At 43.6% G+C, this 18,947-nt stretch overlaps 1 protein-coding gene across 2 annotated transcripts; it reads left to right on the top strand.

The window, feature by feature from the left end:
• Positions 1–1,166: 1,166 nt before the first annotated feature.
• NR4A2 (nuclear receptor subfamily 4 group A member 2) lies at positions 1,167–18,732 on the top strand. Of its 2 annotated transcripts, none has more exons than XM_074966820.1 (8): positions 1,167–1,218; positions 12,850–12,971; positions 13,415–14,280; positions 15,074–15,203; positions 15,585–15,748; positions 16,501–16,703; positions 16,942–17,120; positions 17,239–18,732. In XM_074966820.1, exons 3-8 carry the CDS (start codon positions 13,417–13,419, stop codon positions 17,493–17,495), a joined length of 1,797 nt encoding a protein of 598 aa, XP_074822921.1. In that variant the 5' UTR covers positions 1,167–1,218; positions 12,850–12,971; positions 13,415–13,416; the 3' UTR covers positions 17,496–18,732. The 2 variants fall into 2 exon arrangements, with proteins under 2 accessions (XP_074822921.1, XP_074822920.1); XM_074966819.1 differs by lacking the exon at positions 1,167–1,218 and adding an exon at positions 10,841–11,200.
• Positions 18,733–18,947: the final 215 nt, after the last annotated feature.

The raw sequence follows: 18,947 nt of genomic DNA, 5'->3' as shown, positions 1-18,947 counted from the left end.
GTTAAAACAAAGATGATGCCTACCCCCCAGGTTTGTTATGAGGCTTCTTCATCAATGTTTATAAAGCACTGGCGGTGCCAAAGAATTGGAAGGTGCTCTACAAAGCATGAATCTGCAGTAACTTGTTTTCAAACAATCATTTATGCCCGTTCAACTTGATCATAAATCATTATAAACTTTACAACGGAAAGAGAAGCCCCAAGAAGAAGAGGCCAGTGAATGTTCATGGGAAGGACTCATCGTGTATGATTATTAAAGGAACTTTCCTGGGGGACCTGAGACCCAACGCCTCGGCCGTGTGAAAAGATTTCACAAAGCCCAGGATTCCTAGAAATGGTTTTCGCTTAATGAAGAGTTTGGGTTTAGAAGTTCCCCTGGCGGTGTTTGTGTTTTCACCTCGCCATCGCAGCACAGCGCCGCTGCGGGGAACGGCAGCGCGCGTTCCCTCCCTGTCCGAGCTCCTTCCGGGGACTAAGCGGCGGCGGGTGGAGAAGTTCTGCGGCAGCTTTGCTGCTCTTCTAGTGGAAATGGGAGGGGAGCACACGTGGGGGCGGAGCGGGATTTCCGTGGCACGGGGGTAATGCCGCGCTCCCCAGGCGGGCCTCTGGGGTCACGGGCGGGGCAGAGCCCGAGCTGTGCAGGCTGGGGGCGGAGCTCTGTGTCAGCCCGCGGCCGCCGGGGGAAGCCCTGCGCCGGGCTGGCCGGGAGCCAGGCGGCAGCGGCGGGCGTTCGGGAGGCTCCCCCGTGGCCCCCTGTGCGCGCGGGGAGCGCGCCCGCCCCAGCCATTGTTTCCTATCTCCGCTGCGGCGTCAGTGGAAAATCCCCCCACCTGCCGCGCCCGGCTCGGGCTATTTATCCAGCGGCGCTGCCGTCACGGAGAGCGGCGCTGCTGACGGGGGAGCTGACGCCCTTGGCCGCTACCGCTGGGCTTGCGGCGGCTACAATGGGGCTCTGTGTGGCGCTGGGAACGGGGCGCGGACCAGCGAGCGCCCCGCCGCAGCCCCCGCTTTCTCCTCCTCCGGGCCCCGCCTGCGGCAAGCGGGGGCCGGGCGCTGCTGCTAGCGCCGCCCCCGGGGCGCGCCTGGCCTCGTCCTGCCTCCCCTCCGCTGGCGGCGCCCGGGCTGAGCTGGGGGAGCGCGGCCCGCGCTGCTGGGGCATGGCGCGGCTCTGCTGGGAGGGACGCGCGGCGGCCGACAGCGCAGGCAAGAGAGGAGCCAGGTAATGTCGTTACAGGCAGGTGCGGGGGGGAGGCGTGTGCGCGCCGCTTTATGGGGGACCAGTCCCGCAAGCAAGACAAAGAAACTTCGGCTCCTAGCACCCTGCCCGGAGAAAGGAAGACTCCTTTCCCCCCTCCTCCGCCCCCCGGGGCTGGCTGGGGCTGTGGAAGTGTAAAGATGCTCCTTCAGCTGCCTAACTCTCTGTTGCCCCCACGCACCCACTCCACCCGTGCGGGGCTTCCGGGAGAGTCCAGCTGCGATCCCATAAAGTAGCAATCGGGGTGCTGGGGTGGGCGTACGACTGCCCTGCCTGCTTCCCCAGTAAAGGAGCGAAGGTGGGACCCGGCCCTCCAGCGAAGCGTAACTGCTTTTTCTCAAAACAGCCCCGCGAATTGAAAGTTGAAAATTAAATTCCAATAAAGCTTTTGCCTAATTTAACTTAACCGAGGTTTCTGCGCCCTGGAAGGCTACCTGCCTGCCTCGATTTAATGGCGTTAAGCTAGGCTTTTTTTTTACACAAGTACAATTCCATCAATAGTTTTCTGCACAGCTGGATTTCCGCTGGGTGCAGATGTTGCTAATGGCAGCTTAAGCACGGATGGGCAGATAACATATGGAATGCAACATGTTGCCATATGGTCCGCTTAGCCTTTCACCTCCAAGAATATCAATCAAATATGTTCTGGGAGAAATTTAATGACTCTCTGAACAGGAAGATGAATTGCTTGGTACGATTTATATTCCTTGACCTGATGCTATATAACAATAAGACGGTAAATGGAACTCACCGTTTTTATAATAAGAATGTGACCAAATGGGGCTAGATTTCAAATACTATAAACATTTGCATGTTAGGATCTTGACAGCTGTCAAATTATTCAGACAGTGAAGCGTGCCCCAATAAAAGCATGTCCACAATAAAAATGGACAACTACAGCTTCAACCGTCTTCAGTAAAATTGCCTACATGTATCTCTGGAAACATTTGACAGTATAAAACATTATTATTTATAAACACTCCAATATCCAAAACTATCCACACTTGAACAGCATGAACCAGGAATGAAGAAAAAGGGAAAGGTGCTATGGAACTAAGTATTAGGATTCTCCAAAAAACTAGGAAAATAGATCCTGATAAATTTGTTGCTGCTCAGTAATTTCAAACCGGTTTACATCAGGGACCACATTTGTTTATCTTTTTATGACCTAAAGTTTTTGACTTCAGTATGATTGATTAAAATTAAAATGGCAGAAATTACACTTGCATAAAAATAAAGTTGCTAACTATTCTAACCGAAACAGGTATATATACCCTTTCATTGTTGATCTTATACTTTGATGTAAAACACTTAGGTCCCAATCCAACGCCCAAAAAATCAATGGAAAGCCTCCCATTGTCTCCCAAGGCTGTTGGATTGGTCCCGTAGAGAACTGACAAAGCCTCTAGTATTCTATTTTTAGTGTCAGAGGTAGTGTTTTGAAGTGTGAGCAGATTCTAAAGGACCTGCCAACCTGAACCTCTAGGGTGTTTATTTTTTTACATTTGCGCTCACTCTGAGTTAATTTTTCAAAGGCACTTTTACTTTTATTAACTAATGGATTGTATTCTTTCCCTCTGATATTTCATTCAAGATGGAAAGAAAATTAATATAATAAAAGCAGGAAAGAGAGATTTAAAATCCATCATATAACCATTTTGAGTCTGTCACTGATATTTTTAAACCTTAAATTAAATTACTTATACACAGGTAATCAATATAGATTGCAAGCTCCTTGGGGCAGGGACTGTCTCTTTGCTATATGTTTGTACAATGCTTAGAACTATGGGGCTCTGCCTCTAGGTGGTATTGTAAGACTAATAATAAATATCACTGTATATCCCTCTATTTTGGGATAAACCTGATAAATTATTAAAAACGGTTGGTCAGCTAATAGAAAATGAGATTTCATACTCCCAAAAATATATATACCATAAACAGGATATGTGAGCATGTTTTAATTAATATACCATATGTTTGGAGGTATGTATGTATCATGTACAAAAATCCTGTTTTTACAGGAAGTTATTTCCTTTTCCCAACAGAAAACCAAACTCTCTCTCAGTATACTGGCACCATTCTTTTTCCATTGGCTGCAGAAAGAGCAGAATTGAGCCCCTATTCCTAGTACATAATTACAGGAGCCTTTCCATCTAAATATGTGAAGGCAAAGTTTGAGTTGCTCACATATGAAATAACTTATCATGTTAGGCACAATGAGTTATTGCCATTTTGCCAACAAGTATAAAAAACGCTATAGAGCCAAGACTCTATCATACTACATACAATAATTTGTTTGACTTTAAAAAAAATTTTTTTGATCAGAATATGCTTAGAAAAAATGGTATTCTGTTAATGCTTCTTGTATTTAACAGGATTTCCAATGGATGAATATTGTGGCAAGTGTCACTGTGTTGTGATATACAACTACTGTTCTCATAACATAGAGAACTAATACTTTTCACTCCAGTGTGTTTGATCCATGCATGATCTTCCTACTTATTGTGCCTGATTGAGAACTTTAAAAACAAACAAATAAAACTGCACAGAATTATAAAGATCCCTTCAAGGGGACCTACATTCTATGAGTCTCTATAATTTCGTTTTGTACTCATTTTCACTTTTTTAAAAAATGCAAACCTGTTCTACAGGCATTAGTTCTGGTTTTTGTTCTCTATGAACTGATTCTGTTCATGCATGTCCCACTTCCACATATGACTTGTGTTGAATTACTGTCTTAAAGTCCTAGGTAACATCCATTATCATTTTAACTTCATCCTGTAGTCCTAAAGGTGCTCATTAAAGTCAGTGGGGAGCTTTGGCTGAGTAAGGACTATGGAGTCCAGGTCTAAGAAGTGGCTGGCTGCCAAAATTAGCCCTATAGAAGGATTGAACTGCATTTGAACCTGTCACTATTATTCTAATGATCTGGGGAGGGAATCACATTATTAGTGATTGGTAAAACATTGGATTTTAAAGTATTTGTTTAGATATGGGTCTTCAATGCCAAAAAGGGTTCATTATTCACATTCTTATCTCTTAAATTGCCAACTGACTGGAACATTGATTACATAATGGTGCACATACTTCATCTGTGGCAGGAAAGGAGAGGAAATTTGAAAAAATTCAAACATCACATATTGTGGATCCTAAATGCATTAGTTTCCTCATAGTGTAATTCTGATTGCATTACAACCACAGCTGTTTATCGTTCACTCTGATGTATTAAAATATTTTGCACTTTTGCTTCTCATTTTGATGTAAGAGCTATAGCAATATATGACAAACTTTAGAGAGAGTCAACATTATGCTGCTCCCCCCCCCATGTGAAAGTGTGCCTCTGATTTGTATAATAGTACTACAGTACTTCTTTGGTGGACAGATTGTCTCCCATCTTTCATTTTAAAAAGTAACTTTTTATTACTAAAGTGACCAGTACATCTCTTCTAAAATGGTTCAGTCTATTAAGTTACAAACATGTAGACAATATCACATTGATATGCAGTTTTTAGTTTATCCCTTTTAGTGGGACTATCATGTAAATATATAATGTAAAAGTGCACTTCCTATTTAATACTTTTTCAGATTGATAGTTTTAATTAAATGTGTTCTTGTATTTAGATACCAAAATACAGCATTTCACTACATTTTATAAAATTGTGTTTTTTGCATTTATTTAATGTAAGGTTCTTTTTTAAAGCATGTAGTCTTGAATGTTTGTTCTCCCTTTTTTTCACATCATTACTCTGATACTGCTTGATTAGCTCCCTCCCCAGTCATGATTGGTAATTAAAATAGGCATTAAAATTAGTCACTTAGCAATTTTGCTGTTCAATTGGCAATTAAATTACTTAATTGCAATTAAAGTCCTAATTTTAATTGGCAAAATGATAGATGTAGATTTAAGATAATATGTATAAATACTTTAATAAGTGTCTATATAAGGATTACTTAATTACTCAACTTCAAGTTTATGCTGTTAACTTTAGAACTTTTAAGTGAGCAATGAAATTTATATTACATCTATTCTAAGGATATGGTAATTAGATGTATTACTTATCATGATAAGGGTCTTTGCTATAAGTTATTTCTCTTAAAACTGTGGTGTGAGCTAACCATTGAAATATACACTATTCATCATCTTACGAACTAGTCATACTTTTAGTTTTGTGATTCAATGTGACTTTCATTCAAATGGTAGATTGGCCTACAGAAGTAGTCTAAGGTTATTTTGCTGAACATAAGTGAGAGTGAACTACAGTAAACTGGTCATAATTTCAGGTGAGAATAACTAAACCCTATATTTTATTTCAAGTTGGAATTTCCAACTATTTAATTGATATCTGTTGAAATAAAGGATGATTAGAAAAAGCAAACCTGTTTTTAGAAAGAGATTCTGAAGATGAAATTTAAAATATTGCTGTACATGTGAATTTTTACTAACTTTACTTGTGGTCACTTTACCATAACACAGGGTATCAGTGAGACTTACTTAACAAATCTATAGTTAAGAACTTAAATCACATGCTAGGAAACGTATTTGCATTATTTCCCTTTATTTCAGTGGGACTAGATATCTAGGAAAAAGCAAGCCGTTTGGGCCTCATGTTTGTATATCCGGTGCTATATTTACAATATAAAAATATTTTTAGCTCTTAAATTGAAAGCATTCTCAGTTTAGACACAGTATAATGGAATAATTACTGATTGCATGTTTTTTATGAGTGCTTTTGGACTTGTATGTAAATATTATCTTTAATATTTTGGATGTGTTAGAATGTCAACTGTCTGCATTAAAAGATAATTTTTAGGGAGGGTTGTTTTAAAATATTTCTCTGTGAAGTTTTTTGTTCATTCTAAACCGATTATATTTGCATATAACCCGAAAGATGTCTTTTTTTAAGTCAATTTTTGTTAGTTTTATTCTATTTACATTCATAATAGAAGAATATAATAGTTTTCTGCCTTGTTTTTGACTTGTAGAAAAGAAAATTGCATGCAAATTGCCAAAGATCTGGATCATACATATTACAGAAATATCAGCTTACCTTATTCTTAAACTATATCAGTGGAAAAGTATGAAATAAACTGATTTGTGTGGGTTTTTTTTTAAATATACAGACTTAATTGCAGCAGAAAACTCAATTTGAAGACACTCAGCAATTCTCAGAAGTTGCATTCTCACAAGAATCCAATATATGGGACAAATGTTTATTATGAAACTACTGCCAATGTCTAGCTACCTCTCTTTGCTCCTAAGTCCAAGGAAGTGTAGTGCATCACTACACTGTTTAAAGTGGTTGTTATGTTGCCTTTTAAAATAGATTCCTAAAGTGGTCTTAATGAAAAGGTAGTGCTCTTATTTTCACTCTATGTAACTTTATTCTGTAAATTAAGTTTTTGCTTTTTCAGAATTCTGTTTCGGTCATTGATCCCACTGAAGTCATTGGGAGTCTTACTGTTGACATCAGTAGGGTGATGCATATACAATGTTTCATATGTTTTTGAGATGAGGAAAATACTTATTTCATGCAGGCCTTTATTAACCATTTAATTAAAAGTTCCCTGGTTCAGGTTTAATTTCTAAATTGTGCTGTATTTTAAATGTGTATATACAGATTATGTGTACTATATACAATAAAATATTATAATTGAGTTCCCTTGAGTGGTATTTTTTTAGATTTTAACACAGTGGTATGTAATTATTATAAAAATGCACATATAACTACTAGTCTTTTGCTAATTTTCAAAGTTATCAGAGCAATAGGACCACTGATCTATTAGTCTAAAAATGTTACTTTCTTTGTTTTTAAAAGATGGCATAAATTCTGGATTTAGAGGAGGGAGGGAACACAGGGTCCAAAAAACCCCCAGCAACCCTCACTATTGAAATGTTGTTGGTATGAGGAGAAAAAACACAGTGAAAACATCCGCTGCCATCAATCTATTCTTCTTAAAAACTTTTACTATTTTTGAAAATCAAAGCTCTTTTAATTTTGCTGAGGCTCTGTAGAACTTTTCATTTATTTTAAAAGGACAAAGACCAATAATTTTCATATTTTTATTCCCCTCTGTATTTTTTTTTTTTCAAGAAGATGGCAGTAATGGAATAACATTTAGAAATACAGATACTATGTTTTTTAAGAACTGTATGAAGCCTTCCCATTTGACCACAAATCTTTATAAGGTTAGTCATTAGGCTTTGGGCCTAAAAAAGGACTGCACATCCTGTCACACTGCCACATCATGGTTTCTCTGTATAACAATTTTGAACAGCTGGAGTCATTTTTAGTATGGGAAATCACTTACAATTAGCCCATTGTTTTACTGTTTATAAATAGTGTGTGTGTGTGTGTGTGTGTGTGTGTGTGTGTGTGTGTGTGTGTGTGTGTGTACGTACGTACGTACATATATATATACACACACTTTCTACAGTCAGGAATCCTCTCGTTAAGTTGATTTACTTAATGTTTTAAAAAATATACCTTTTGGTTTTCCAAACCTGATTTGAATTTTGTTAGGTGATTAAAAAGCCACTGCTTCTCATGGCATTTATGTGGACATAAAACCTCTTCCTTTTGAGGAGTTAGATTCCTAGAATCTGGCCCAAAATAGAGAGAACACCATGCCAACTTATTTAGGAAATTATTTAAAAGCTTGAAGCAATACACAAGTTGTTATAGTGATGGTTTCTATGCTGCTCTTCCAGAACCATATGCCATTCTGTACAAGGAGACAAGGTGGGTGAGGTAATATCGTTTAGTGGAACAACTTCTGCTGGTGAGAGGGACAAGCATTTGAGCTTACAGAGGGCTTCTCAAATGTTTGTCTGTCACACCAGCAGAAATTGGTCCAGTAAATTATATTACTTTACCCGCCTTGTATCTTTAACATCCTGGGCCCAACACAGTACCATAGCACTGCACAGGCTGTCTAGGTGCGGTTTTGTATTGATTGTGAAGTCTAGCCCCCTACTGGTGGGATCCCTGAACTGCAGTGGCTGGTGGTTTTGATTGGGCTGCTGCTGCTATACTTCCACCACTTTGGTGGTGGTTTAAACCTCTTCACACACTGTGTCCATGTGTGAACACATCTGGCTGCTGGACATCAGGATTCCTACTTAGCATAGGAGTAACTGCAGCCCAGTTTGTCACAACTACTGTTATCCCTTCACCAGAGGCACAAAAAAAGACCCAAAGATGTCAAGTATAGGTGTAATTTTGGTACAGAGCGGTGAGTGAAGAGAACTTTCAGTAATGTTTTGCACGGGTTAAAACAATACCTTCCCACTCTTTCTGGAAAGTAATTGTCCTCGTGGAAACTTGCTTCTCTTGTATTTTAGGAATGAGATTAATGCGGATTCAACATAGCTGCATAAAACCAATAAGCAGATCATCATGCTTACCTGCAGAAAGATCATGGGGAACTTGCAAAGTTGCAATGCGGAGAGAGCTATCGCAAAAAGCTACAGTTGGGGGGGGGGGGGGGAGAGTGTGATACACTTGGGAGCGCCTTTGAAGTACAGTGGCTCAGGGGAGCTTTTAATAAGAGTTTTGACAATGGCAGATACAGTGCTTAAAAAACCCACCTCTCCCTCATTTATAGTTATTTGCAGGGCTGTTGTAGCCATGCCTGTCGTAGGGTATCAGAGAGACAAGGCAGGTGCGTGCGGCGCCCCGAAGGAACGTTACAAGTGACTCCCGCTGTGAGCCCGCGGGCACCGAGCCTTGGCGGCGCGCGAGCTTCCGACCGGCGATACTTAAAATAGCCCCGCCCACTCTGGGGCTATAAGCGGCTCCCCGCACTGCAATGGAGCAGGGAGCCGGCCAAGCAGCTGCTATTTTTGGCGCAGCCGGCTGCTTGCGTCAGTAGCGGCGTCCCCTTGCGTCACGCGCCGCCCCGCCCAACTCTCACTTTTTCCCTTTCGTTCGCTTCAGCCCACGGGCGGCGGCTGACGCTACTGCGCTCATGCTAATGAGCCCCCTCCCCGTCTGCCGCTCGCCCCAGCCTGCAGCCGCCGCCGAGCTTAAGGTGGCTGCCTCAGGTTCGCCTCGCGCGGCGCGCCTGGGACGCCCGGGGCTATTTATAGCGCTGCCAAACATAGCTCCCGTGTGACGCCCGGGGCGAAAGGGGTGGGCTGCCCCCGGCCCCCCCAGCGCAGACACGCGTCCTGGCTGCAAAGAGGGTCAGAGGAGTTGTAGCAGGGCAAGCCCCTTCCCGCTGATGGGGTGGGGGAGCCATCCAAAGGGAGCTGCTTCCTTGCAGCGTGGGCGTCAGGTTAACAGAGCTTTGAACCCCAGCACAGGGAAGTCAGATGCTGCAGTCGTCGGGGGAACCAGGATAGATGAGGTGCTTCCCTGGAGCTTTAATGAAACCCCATTGAAGACTGCCGGGCAGGAGCTGGGCAGGGACACCCGGACGGTCTCCGAAGGGGTCATGCCCTGCAGGGGAAGGGGATAAAACATAAAGCACAGGCCATACCCTCAGGTCGAGAGCCAGCTTTTCCTCCGTCAAAAGGGGAGGTGGGGACAGGTGTGGCTCTTGCGGGAACCCTATAATTGTTCCTATTATGTACAGGCAAGTATATCTCCTTTTAGCAGGCATTTTCTGCACGCCTTCCCTTCCTTCTGTGAGTTGGAGTGCCCACTCCGAGCCTATTTCAGTGGGTTAACATGCAAAGCAGAGACAGGGCTGTGTGACAGCTTCTGGTATTACCCTGGTCTGAGTAAAGGGCACCCCCCACCATCACCCTTGCTCTGCACTTTTTCTCTCGGTAGAGCACAGAGGTATTGCAGCCATGCTTTTACATTGCATAAGTTAAAGTAGAATGCGTGTAACTCCGTACAATCGGGTTCTTTATTCCCCACGTACAGACAGAGACGTTGTCCACGGCGGGCCAGGAACTTTCCTCCAAAAACAAACATGTATTTCCAATGCCTTTAATTAGCACTTTTAAGTGGTGCAAGCGCTGAAAATATGCTGTGAGATGTAAACCAACTCCCCCTCCCCCCATCTTCCTAACAATTGGACAACCTGTTGCGTGAAGCTGTATTGTTTTGACAGAAGGATGATTTCAAGGCACCGGCGGACTCAGATTTTATACAATGACGATTGCTCTGCGGCGCGTAATAAAACATTCTCTCAAATAAGCCTGGAGACAGTGAATCTGGTGCGAACAGGCGCTGCTGTTTGTTTTTTGGGGGAAGAGAGGTCCTCATTTCTAGCCTGTAGAAAATGCCTCCATGGGTCACAAAGAAGGGGAAAAATCTGTATCTAACAAATGTATGAAAGTAGCGATGTCCATATGTATGTACGTATGCAAGAAAAATCCCCGTACCGTACTGTGATATAGACACACAATTTAGCAGACCCCACGCAGACAGAGCAACACGCGTTATTATACAGTGTGCCTGCGTGCAGAGAGCCGCAGAGAGATCCTCTAAGGTGTATGACACGGCGTGGGGGGGTGGGAGGGGAAATCTAGTTCTTTGTTTACAGTCTAGCACATCTGGGGGGGTGTAAGTGCGGGGGGATTGCACCTATTTTGGAAAAGCTGTAACAAGGTGAACCGAGGGAGCTTGTTCCCACCTTAAAATCTGCACTCTTGGTGATGTCACGTCGGAAATTTACCAAAGCAAGAACTGGCCAACTGTGGCGAGAGATCCAGCCCCTCGAATGGCTGATTGGGCGGGCGGCACTGACGTGCACTGACGCTTGGAGACTTTAGGTGCATGTTGGCTGTGGAATACGGAGCCCACATAAACAAAGGCACATTGGAGGGAAGGGCCAGTCTGTCCGGCTTGCTCGCACTGTGCTTTACTAGTACTGTACTTCCCAACAGAGAATAACTAGCAAGTGCTCCGTCATCGGTGGCTTTATCCGCCGATCTGCCCCTGGGAACCTGTTGTGCAGACGGTTGAATGAATGAAAAAGACATTGCTAACAAGTGAGTATTGATTTTTGTAAAATCCCCCTATTTAATCTTGTCGTTGATTTACAGCCCCGTGCAGGATGCCCTCAGTCTTCACAATGGACTCCAGTGGAGGGGGCTGGGAGAGTAGATGGAAATAGGAGGTGTTAAAATATTGTGTGTGTGGTTTTCAAATGCCACCTTCTTCTATACTGTATTCTCAAAATGTCATTCGGTTAATTCATCACTCAGTGAGCCTCCGATCTGGTTCTGTAAAAGATGCGAACATGAAATCAACTTTGGTGCAAGAATCTGCCCCTGTCTGTCTGCTATAACTTTCACCTGTTTGGCTAACCTAGAATGTCGAAGTTGGGCTGTTCGGGTAAACGCGTGTAGCTGGGGCCTGAACTTCCACGGTTAAATAGCAGGAGGAAAGTTCTGCTTGGGAACATTTTTCTCTCTCCATCTCCAAGGTTAGCAACCGGTGCTGGTGGTATAAGGCAGCTCCATAGAGTTCTTTAGTGTCCTAGCACTTAGTTGCCTTTTTATATTTATTGCTGCCGTGCGCGTGTTATAAGCTTGCAGGGGGTGGCTTGCAAGGCTTCCTGCTAGTTTCATCGAGCGGAGTTATTCTTTTCGGCTGTGATCCTTTCCCCTCCCCCCCAACCTGCTATTTACTTAGTGTACACTGACCATCAACAAAGCAAGCCGTCAGGCCAGGCGTTAATTAGCGGAAGAGAAAGGAGTGGATATTTGGATCAAGTGGAGTTGGAATGAAGATGCGTAGTCGCTGTCTGTGGTATCAGCGCAGTCTGGAGATGTTAGGGACGTTAGCGTGGTTTGTATCACCCGGCGGGGTGTATATTAAGTTTGTGGTTCTACCACTGGTAATGTGTTACTTGTGTAAGGTGTCACACTATGAAGCAAATAGTATTGGTGGGCGTTTAAAGTCACTCCTGCTTAAAGGAGCTGGGGGGTTCTGTTTATTTCACATGTCCCTTTTTGACTTTAGTTGTGCATAGTTAGAAAACAAAGCGAACATATATTAGGCGGCGTTCATTTATTGTTAATTAAGATTTCCCTGGGTAAGCGCATCCACTGGAAGCATTTTACAGCACTGTTAATCAGGTTTCTTTAATCTGAAACTCCTTTGGCTTCTTTGATTGTCTAGTTACCTTATTTAACGTTGTTCATTGTCATCTATGCCCCTTTTTAGAGCTGTCGTTAAAAGTCACATTGGATTGTAGGGACTTTCAAGGGAAGGTGCAAAACGGTGCCTTCCCCCTTTTGTTCTTCAGTAACTGGACTCAGCTGTTATTTGGGGAGGGGATATGTGTTAAAAATCCAATCAATTTTCGCTTCCGTGGAAATAATAGAACAAAAATAATTAAAAATAATAATGTAAATATCAACCTGCTTTCAGTAAGTTTTCTTCCCGATAATAACTCTTTGGGAGAACTAGTTTATATGCCAAAATGCCACAAGGACAACATTTCATATTCGCTCTGACTAGCTCTTTTCTTAAACTATTTTAAGTCTGATTTCTTTATTAAAAGGCCGCACAATGCCTCTTACTAAAACAGGCAAGCTCTTGTACTAGAGAAGCTCACGGTTTTGTGATACTACATTTGTTTCAAACCAGTCCTTAGTAAATCTGAACATAAAGTCTATTGTGTCTGTTTCAGAGAACGTACTGGGCAGTCTGGAGTCCTCACTGATTTTCTAAAATCTTGGAAACTTTGTCTCCATTGAATTCCGACACTGTCCACCTTTAATTCCCTCGAAAACGCCTGTAACTCGGCTGAAGGTTTGTGAGCTTAATTTCTTTAATATTCAAAAGAAACAACTTCACACTGAAAGCCAAGTAACATAAGTAAGACACGTGCGTAGATGTGTTCCAAACAACTTCCCATTGTGCAACTCACTTCATCGTGTTTCTTTCAAATGAACTAGCTGAAAATATCATTGTACACAGAAATAAAGCGACTGGTGCTCATTCGGTCTGTTTGTGGGGGCCTGAAAGACATTTTGGGGGTACACTATGCACTGTAAACATTCACAGACATCAGAGCTCTATGTACTTTAGTGTAATCTCTTTTTTTCCCCTGTGAACACGTTTTCTTTGCGCAATAAGAAGTGTGTGCGGCTTCCTAATGTGGCCCGCAGTGTTGTAGAAAGCAGGTGTACAAAGCAGGGGAGAAAGTATGCAGTTGACCAGGCTGAGTATATATTACACTGTTTCATTTCCAGCCATGCCCTGTGTTCAGGCTCAGTATGGGTCATCGCCTCAAGGAGCCAGCCCAGCTTCCCAGAGCTACAGTTACCACTCTTCAGGAGAATACAGCTCCGATTTCTTAACTCCAGAGTTTGTCAAGTTTAGCATGGACCTCACCAACACTGAAATCACTGCCACCACTTCTCTCCCCAGCTTCAGTACCTTTATGGACAACTACAGCACAAGCTACGACGTGAAGCCACCTTGCTTGTACCAAATGCCCCTGTCCGGACAGCAGTCCTCTATTAAAGTGGAAGACATTCAGATGCACAGCTACCAGCAACACAACCACCTCCCCCCTCAGTCGGAGGAGATGATGCCTCATTCAGGCTCCGTTTACTACAAGCCTTCGTCGCCCCCGACTCCCACCACCCCCGGCTTCCAGGTGCAGCACAGCCCCATGTGGGACGACCCTGGCTCCCTCCACAACTTCCACCAGAATTACGTGGCCACCACCCACATGATCGAGCAGAGGAAAACGCCGGTGTCCAGACTCTCCTTATTCTCATTTAAGCAATCACCCCCAGGAACCCCCGTGTCCAGCTGCCAGATGCGATTTGACGGGCCCCTCCACGTGCCCATGAACCCCGAGCCATCCGGGGCCCACCATGTAGTCGATGGCCAGACATTTGCAGTGCCCAATCCCATCCGCAAACAGGCATCCATGGGCTTCCCAGGGCTACAGATTGGTCATGCGTCCCAGCTGCTGGACACCCAGGTGCCATCCCCTCCCTCCCGGGGGTCTCCATCCAACGAGGGCCTCTGCGCTGTGTGCGGGGACAACGCGGCCTGCCAGCACTACGGAGTGCGTACTTGTGAGGGCTGCAAAGGTTTCTTCAAGGTGAGCTGGAGGTGCTGAGCTAGCGTGGGGAGGGTGGCGGAAGGGGTTAATTCACAAACTCCAAAGGGATCCCCGTGCTGTGCTCACCCACACCAGTGCAAAGCAACAGCCTGGCCAAGGAGCTCAGGCGCAGATCCCACTGGGAGGGAGGGAGGGGAGAACGGCAAACACAGAAGGAGCAAGCAGGAGAGGAGGGCAAATGTTTGCAAATAACAGCGCCTTGTGCTCCTCTAAGCCCGATGTAGTTTTTGCAAAACTCCCCGCTGCAATGGGCCAAGACACACTGGTGTCCTTGGGGCCGGCCCCAAATGGCTGCAGGTCCTTGGCGAGAAGTTGCGTGCAGGAGTTGAACAGGAGGCATTTGCATGTGCTAGAAGCTGCCTTCCCCTTCAGATTGAAATTGGTTAGGACAGAGAACCGTGTCGAAGCTAACCAAGTGGAACAGAATTCCCTATGGTAAAATTAAGTGATCTCTTTATTTCACCATCCTGATTGAATAATCTTATCATTTTAAATGGAGAAGGTCTCCAAGGAATGTAAATAATATGAATGCCCACGGATTTGTATTTACTGAGCGTCTCCTTCTCCTTCTCTTGGCATATAAAACACTGCTAGGAGCTGCAAGGTTAGCTCAAATGTTAACGCTATCAATTTTCTTCTGTTAAATGCCCTGGAAAAAAAGGGAGGGGAGGGGGGAATCCCAGCCTTGCAGGCACTTTAACTGGATCAGTTGGGGGCTACAGAATTTAATGGAAATTAACAAATAACTTGTCATTTCCTTTTCTCCGTTCAGCGCACTGTCCAGAAAAACGCAAAATACGTGTGTTTAGCGAATAAAAACTGTCCAGTTGACAAACGCCGCAGAAATCGCTGTCAGTATTGTCGGTTTCAAAAGTGCCTTGCAGTTGGCATGGTCAAAGAAGGTAGGTCTTCAGCGTCCCCCGGCCCTTTCCTCTCAGCTACACCCTCCCCCACACATCCTTTCTGTTCCCCCTCCGCCCACCCCCACCCCAGAATGTCTTTGTGTCAGGCCTCAGCTGGGAGCATGATCTCTGATTCCCCGAGAGCCACGCAGCTTTTGATTCAAATAGGATCCCCTTGGAATAAGAAATAAAATAAAGCAGCATTTCTTTGTGTTACCCTTCTCGGCTGTAGCCTTGCAGCCTTGGAGATTTATACACATCCGGTCTAGGTTGGTACCCATAGCGGGGGCGGAGGGGGGGGCAGCATCTGTGTGTTTCACTCTCGTGTGTTATACGAGAGTGATGGGGGGAAGGAACGCTGAACGTCCTTTTCTTTCGCAGTGGTTCGCACAGACAGCTTAAAAGGCCGAAGGGGTCGCTTACCATCCAAACCGAAGAGCCCCCAGGAGCCCTCACCCCCCTCTCCCCCGGTGAGTCTGATCAGTGCCCTGGTGAGAGCCCATGTCGACTCCAACCCGGCTATGAGCAGCCTGGACTATTCCAGGGTAAGCTGGAGACAATATTAACATACAGACATAGCTGCAAACACGCACACACGTGCCCATATGCAGAGAGAGAGAGAGAACAGTGACCGACCCCCCTTCACTCACCACGAGCAAGACGCACACCCTGCAGATGTCGGTCCCATTTGTTCCACAGAGTTTCGGGACTATCGTGACATTGTCAGGCACCCGTGTATACTCTGAGCACATGCTTTTCAGCTTCTACACACCCTGAAAGCTGGTAGCCTGTAGTCCATGCACTGAGTAGTGATCCTGTGGCAAACTGGCCTGGGAGTGAGGGAGAAGGTAGCCTAGCAAGAATATTCGGTGTTATTCCAGCTGCGCGGAAATACAGCATCTAATGACGGGGGAGGGGGGGGGGAAGGGTATTAAAATATATAAAGTGCTATAACTTTTATTAAGGGGTTACCAGGCTTTCCAGGAGGCTAACATCGGGACTGGCATGAATACTAACTTGCTAATTGTGTTGTGCAGATAGGAGTGAACGCTTCTCAATGCAGGGTGACCCTCTGTTTAGTCTGTATAGAAATGGCAATTTACATATTCAAAGCAGCGACCTCATAGCACCATCCCTAATTGAATTAATTGCCCTGGAACATCTCATTTCCTTACTGGTCAGAGAGAGGTTTAATTGTTATAAAAACCTGGCTCCCCTACTAGAAATGGGGTTAGCAATTTCACGGGTTATATATTTTAGAGAACCTCATTAAGTGCTTTTTAAAATGAAATTCCAGTTCCAGGCTAACCCTGACTACCAGATGAGCGGAGATGACACTCAGCATATCCAGCAGTTTTATGATCTCTTGACCGGCTCCATGGAGATCATCCGAGGATGGGCAGAAAAAATCCCTGGTTTCACTGACCTCTCTAAACCGGATCAGGACCTCCTCTTCGAATCCGCTTTCTTGGAACTGTTTGTGCTGCGGCTAGCATACAGGTAAATGGCCAACATTCAAAAGGCAACTTCTAGATTATTATGAAATCAAATCCTTTCATGGTCCACTGATCTGCGTTTTATTAACTCCTGGGTAATTAGGTGCCTCTTAAATCCTCCATTTATTGCTCTTCACGTAATTAGTTGTTTAGCTTATCTTTTCTTTTTCGCCCCTTTCTCTTTCTCGCCTCTTCTCCCCTCTCCCCCCCCCCCCCCACACACCACCTTGTATTAATTGCAGGTCCAGCCCAGTGGAGGGCAAGCTTATCTTTTGCAATGGGGTGGTCCTGCACAGGTTGCAGTGTGTCCGTGGCTTTGGAGAATGGATTGATTCCATTGTTGAATTCTCGTCCAACTTGCAAAATATGAACATCGACATATCTGCCTTCTCATGCATCGCTGCCCTGGCTATGGTAACAGGTCAGTACAGCTCTACCTTCTTGTGTTTGGTGTTTCAACATCACTACACAGCCCAGTTGCCCTGTTCTGGTATCCACATTGTCAAACCTGTGATGTCCTGCATCCTTGTCTTTTGCAGAGAGGCATGGGCTAAAGGAACCCAAGAGGGTGGAAGAACTTCAGAACAAGATTGTGAATTGTCTCAAAGACCATGTGACTTTCAATAACGGAGGTTTGAATCGCCCCAATTATTTGTCCAAACTCTTGGGGAAGCTCCCTGAACTTCGCACCCTTTGCACACAGGGGCTACAACGCATTTTCTACCTGAAACTAGAAGATTTGGTGCCACCTCCAGCAATAATCGACAAACTTTTTCTGGACACTTTACCTTTTTAAGACTCTTCCCGTGCACTTAAAGTGAACTTTAAAGAAAATAAACTCGACCTGTCTGAAGGGGAATTCACCTGTGCGCAAAGCAGCACCTTTGGATGCCAGATTCCCATCCCCAAAACTGTTGCTAACCTCCTGAAGGCAGAACGTGAATGGGCATTTTGGCTCTGGGGCATCAAGGATTCAGATGATGAACAAGGACAACTTAAATACTGTGGTATAAGCTTTTTATTATCGGCTCAAAATATTATTAAGAAGGACTTCTGATTAAAAAGACGATCATATTTGGCAACGCCGGACTAAGACTCATATGATGAGAAAGTACTAAGGTGACCCACAAGTCTCACCCTCTTAAAGACTAAAGTTTTCTGATGTAAAAGAAAGCTGTAATATATACTAAAAACTAAATGTTGCGTGGGTGGCATGAGATTAAAGAAGGCAAAGGCTTGTACATTTATCAGATGCAGTTTGGCTCTTTAAATTATTCTGTGCCTATTTATGAATAAATATTAAAAACCAATTCTAAAAGGAAGAACATAGATGTGTTTTCAAATAAAGAGAATTAAGTAACTCAATAAAATGGGAAAGCATGATGATTCTAGGACGATAATGTTATAGGCACTTGCTATTTCAGTAATGTCTATATTCTATAAATAGTATTTCAGACACTATGTAGTCTGTTAGATTTTATAAAGATTGGTAGTTATCTAAGCTTCAAACATTTTCTCAGTTGTAAAATAGGTGGGCACAAGTATTACAAAACCGAAATCTTGGACAAAGGGGCACATAGTGTTTGTAAACACCGTCCAACATTCCTTGTTTGTAAGTGTTGTATGTACTGTTGATGTTGATTAAAAAAAGTTTATATCTTGATTATTTTGTTGTCTAAAGCTAAACAAATCTTGCATGCAGCAGCTTTTGACTGTTTCCAGAGTGCTTATAATATATATAACTCCCTGGAAATTACTGAGCACTTTGAATTTTTTGTTTTGTTTTTTATGTCTAAAATTGTCGGTTAATATATTATTTTATGTTTGAGTAATATTTTTAATATTGCCATATTCTGTAGTATTTTTCTTTGTATATTTCCAGTATGGCACATTATACAAGTCACTGCCTTTTTTTCTATGGTGTATGACAGTTAGAGACGCTGAATTTTTTTTTTCCCTGATAAACTCTCTTTCTTTGGGAAAGACAATTTTAATGTTTACAACAATAAAACCATGTAAACGAATAGAATTTCGTCTCCTTTCTGTCTAAGCGAGAAGTACCAATACCAAAATCCATTGCAGATAAAGAAAATTGACGATATAGTCATAAAAAGTGAAAAGGAGAACGGATGAGCCGTGTCACTTATTTAGTAATTTGTGGAGCTGAATGTGCAGACTCTGAAGGAGGAGCAAGAGGAACACCTAAGCCTAAAAGGTTGGTCCAGATTTTATTCTTAGGAAGTTCCTG

This window comes from Natator depressus, chromosome 11, assembly GCF_965152275.1.
Source record: "Natator depressus isolate rNatDep1 chromosome 11, rNatDep2.hap1, whole genome shotgun sequence".
Taxonomy (NCBI): Eukaryota; Metazoa; Chordata; order Testudines; family Cheloniidae; genus Natator; species Natator depressus.
This window is presented reverse-complemented; position numbering and strand designations above follow the sequence as displayed.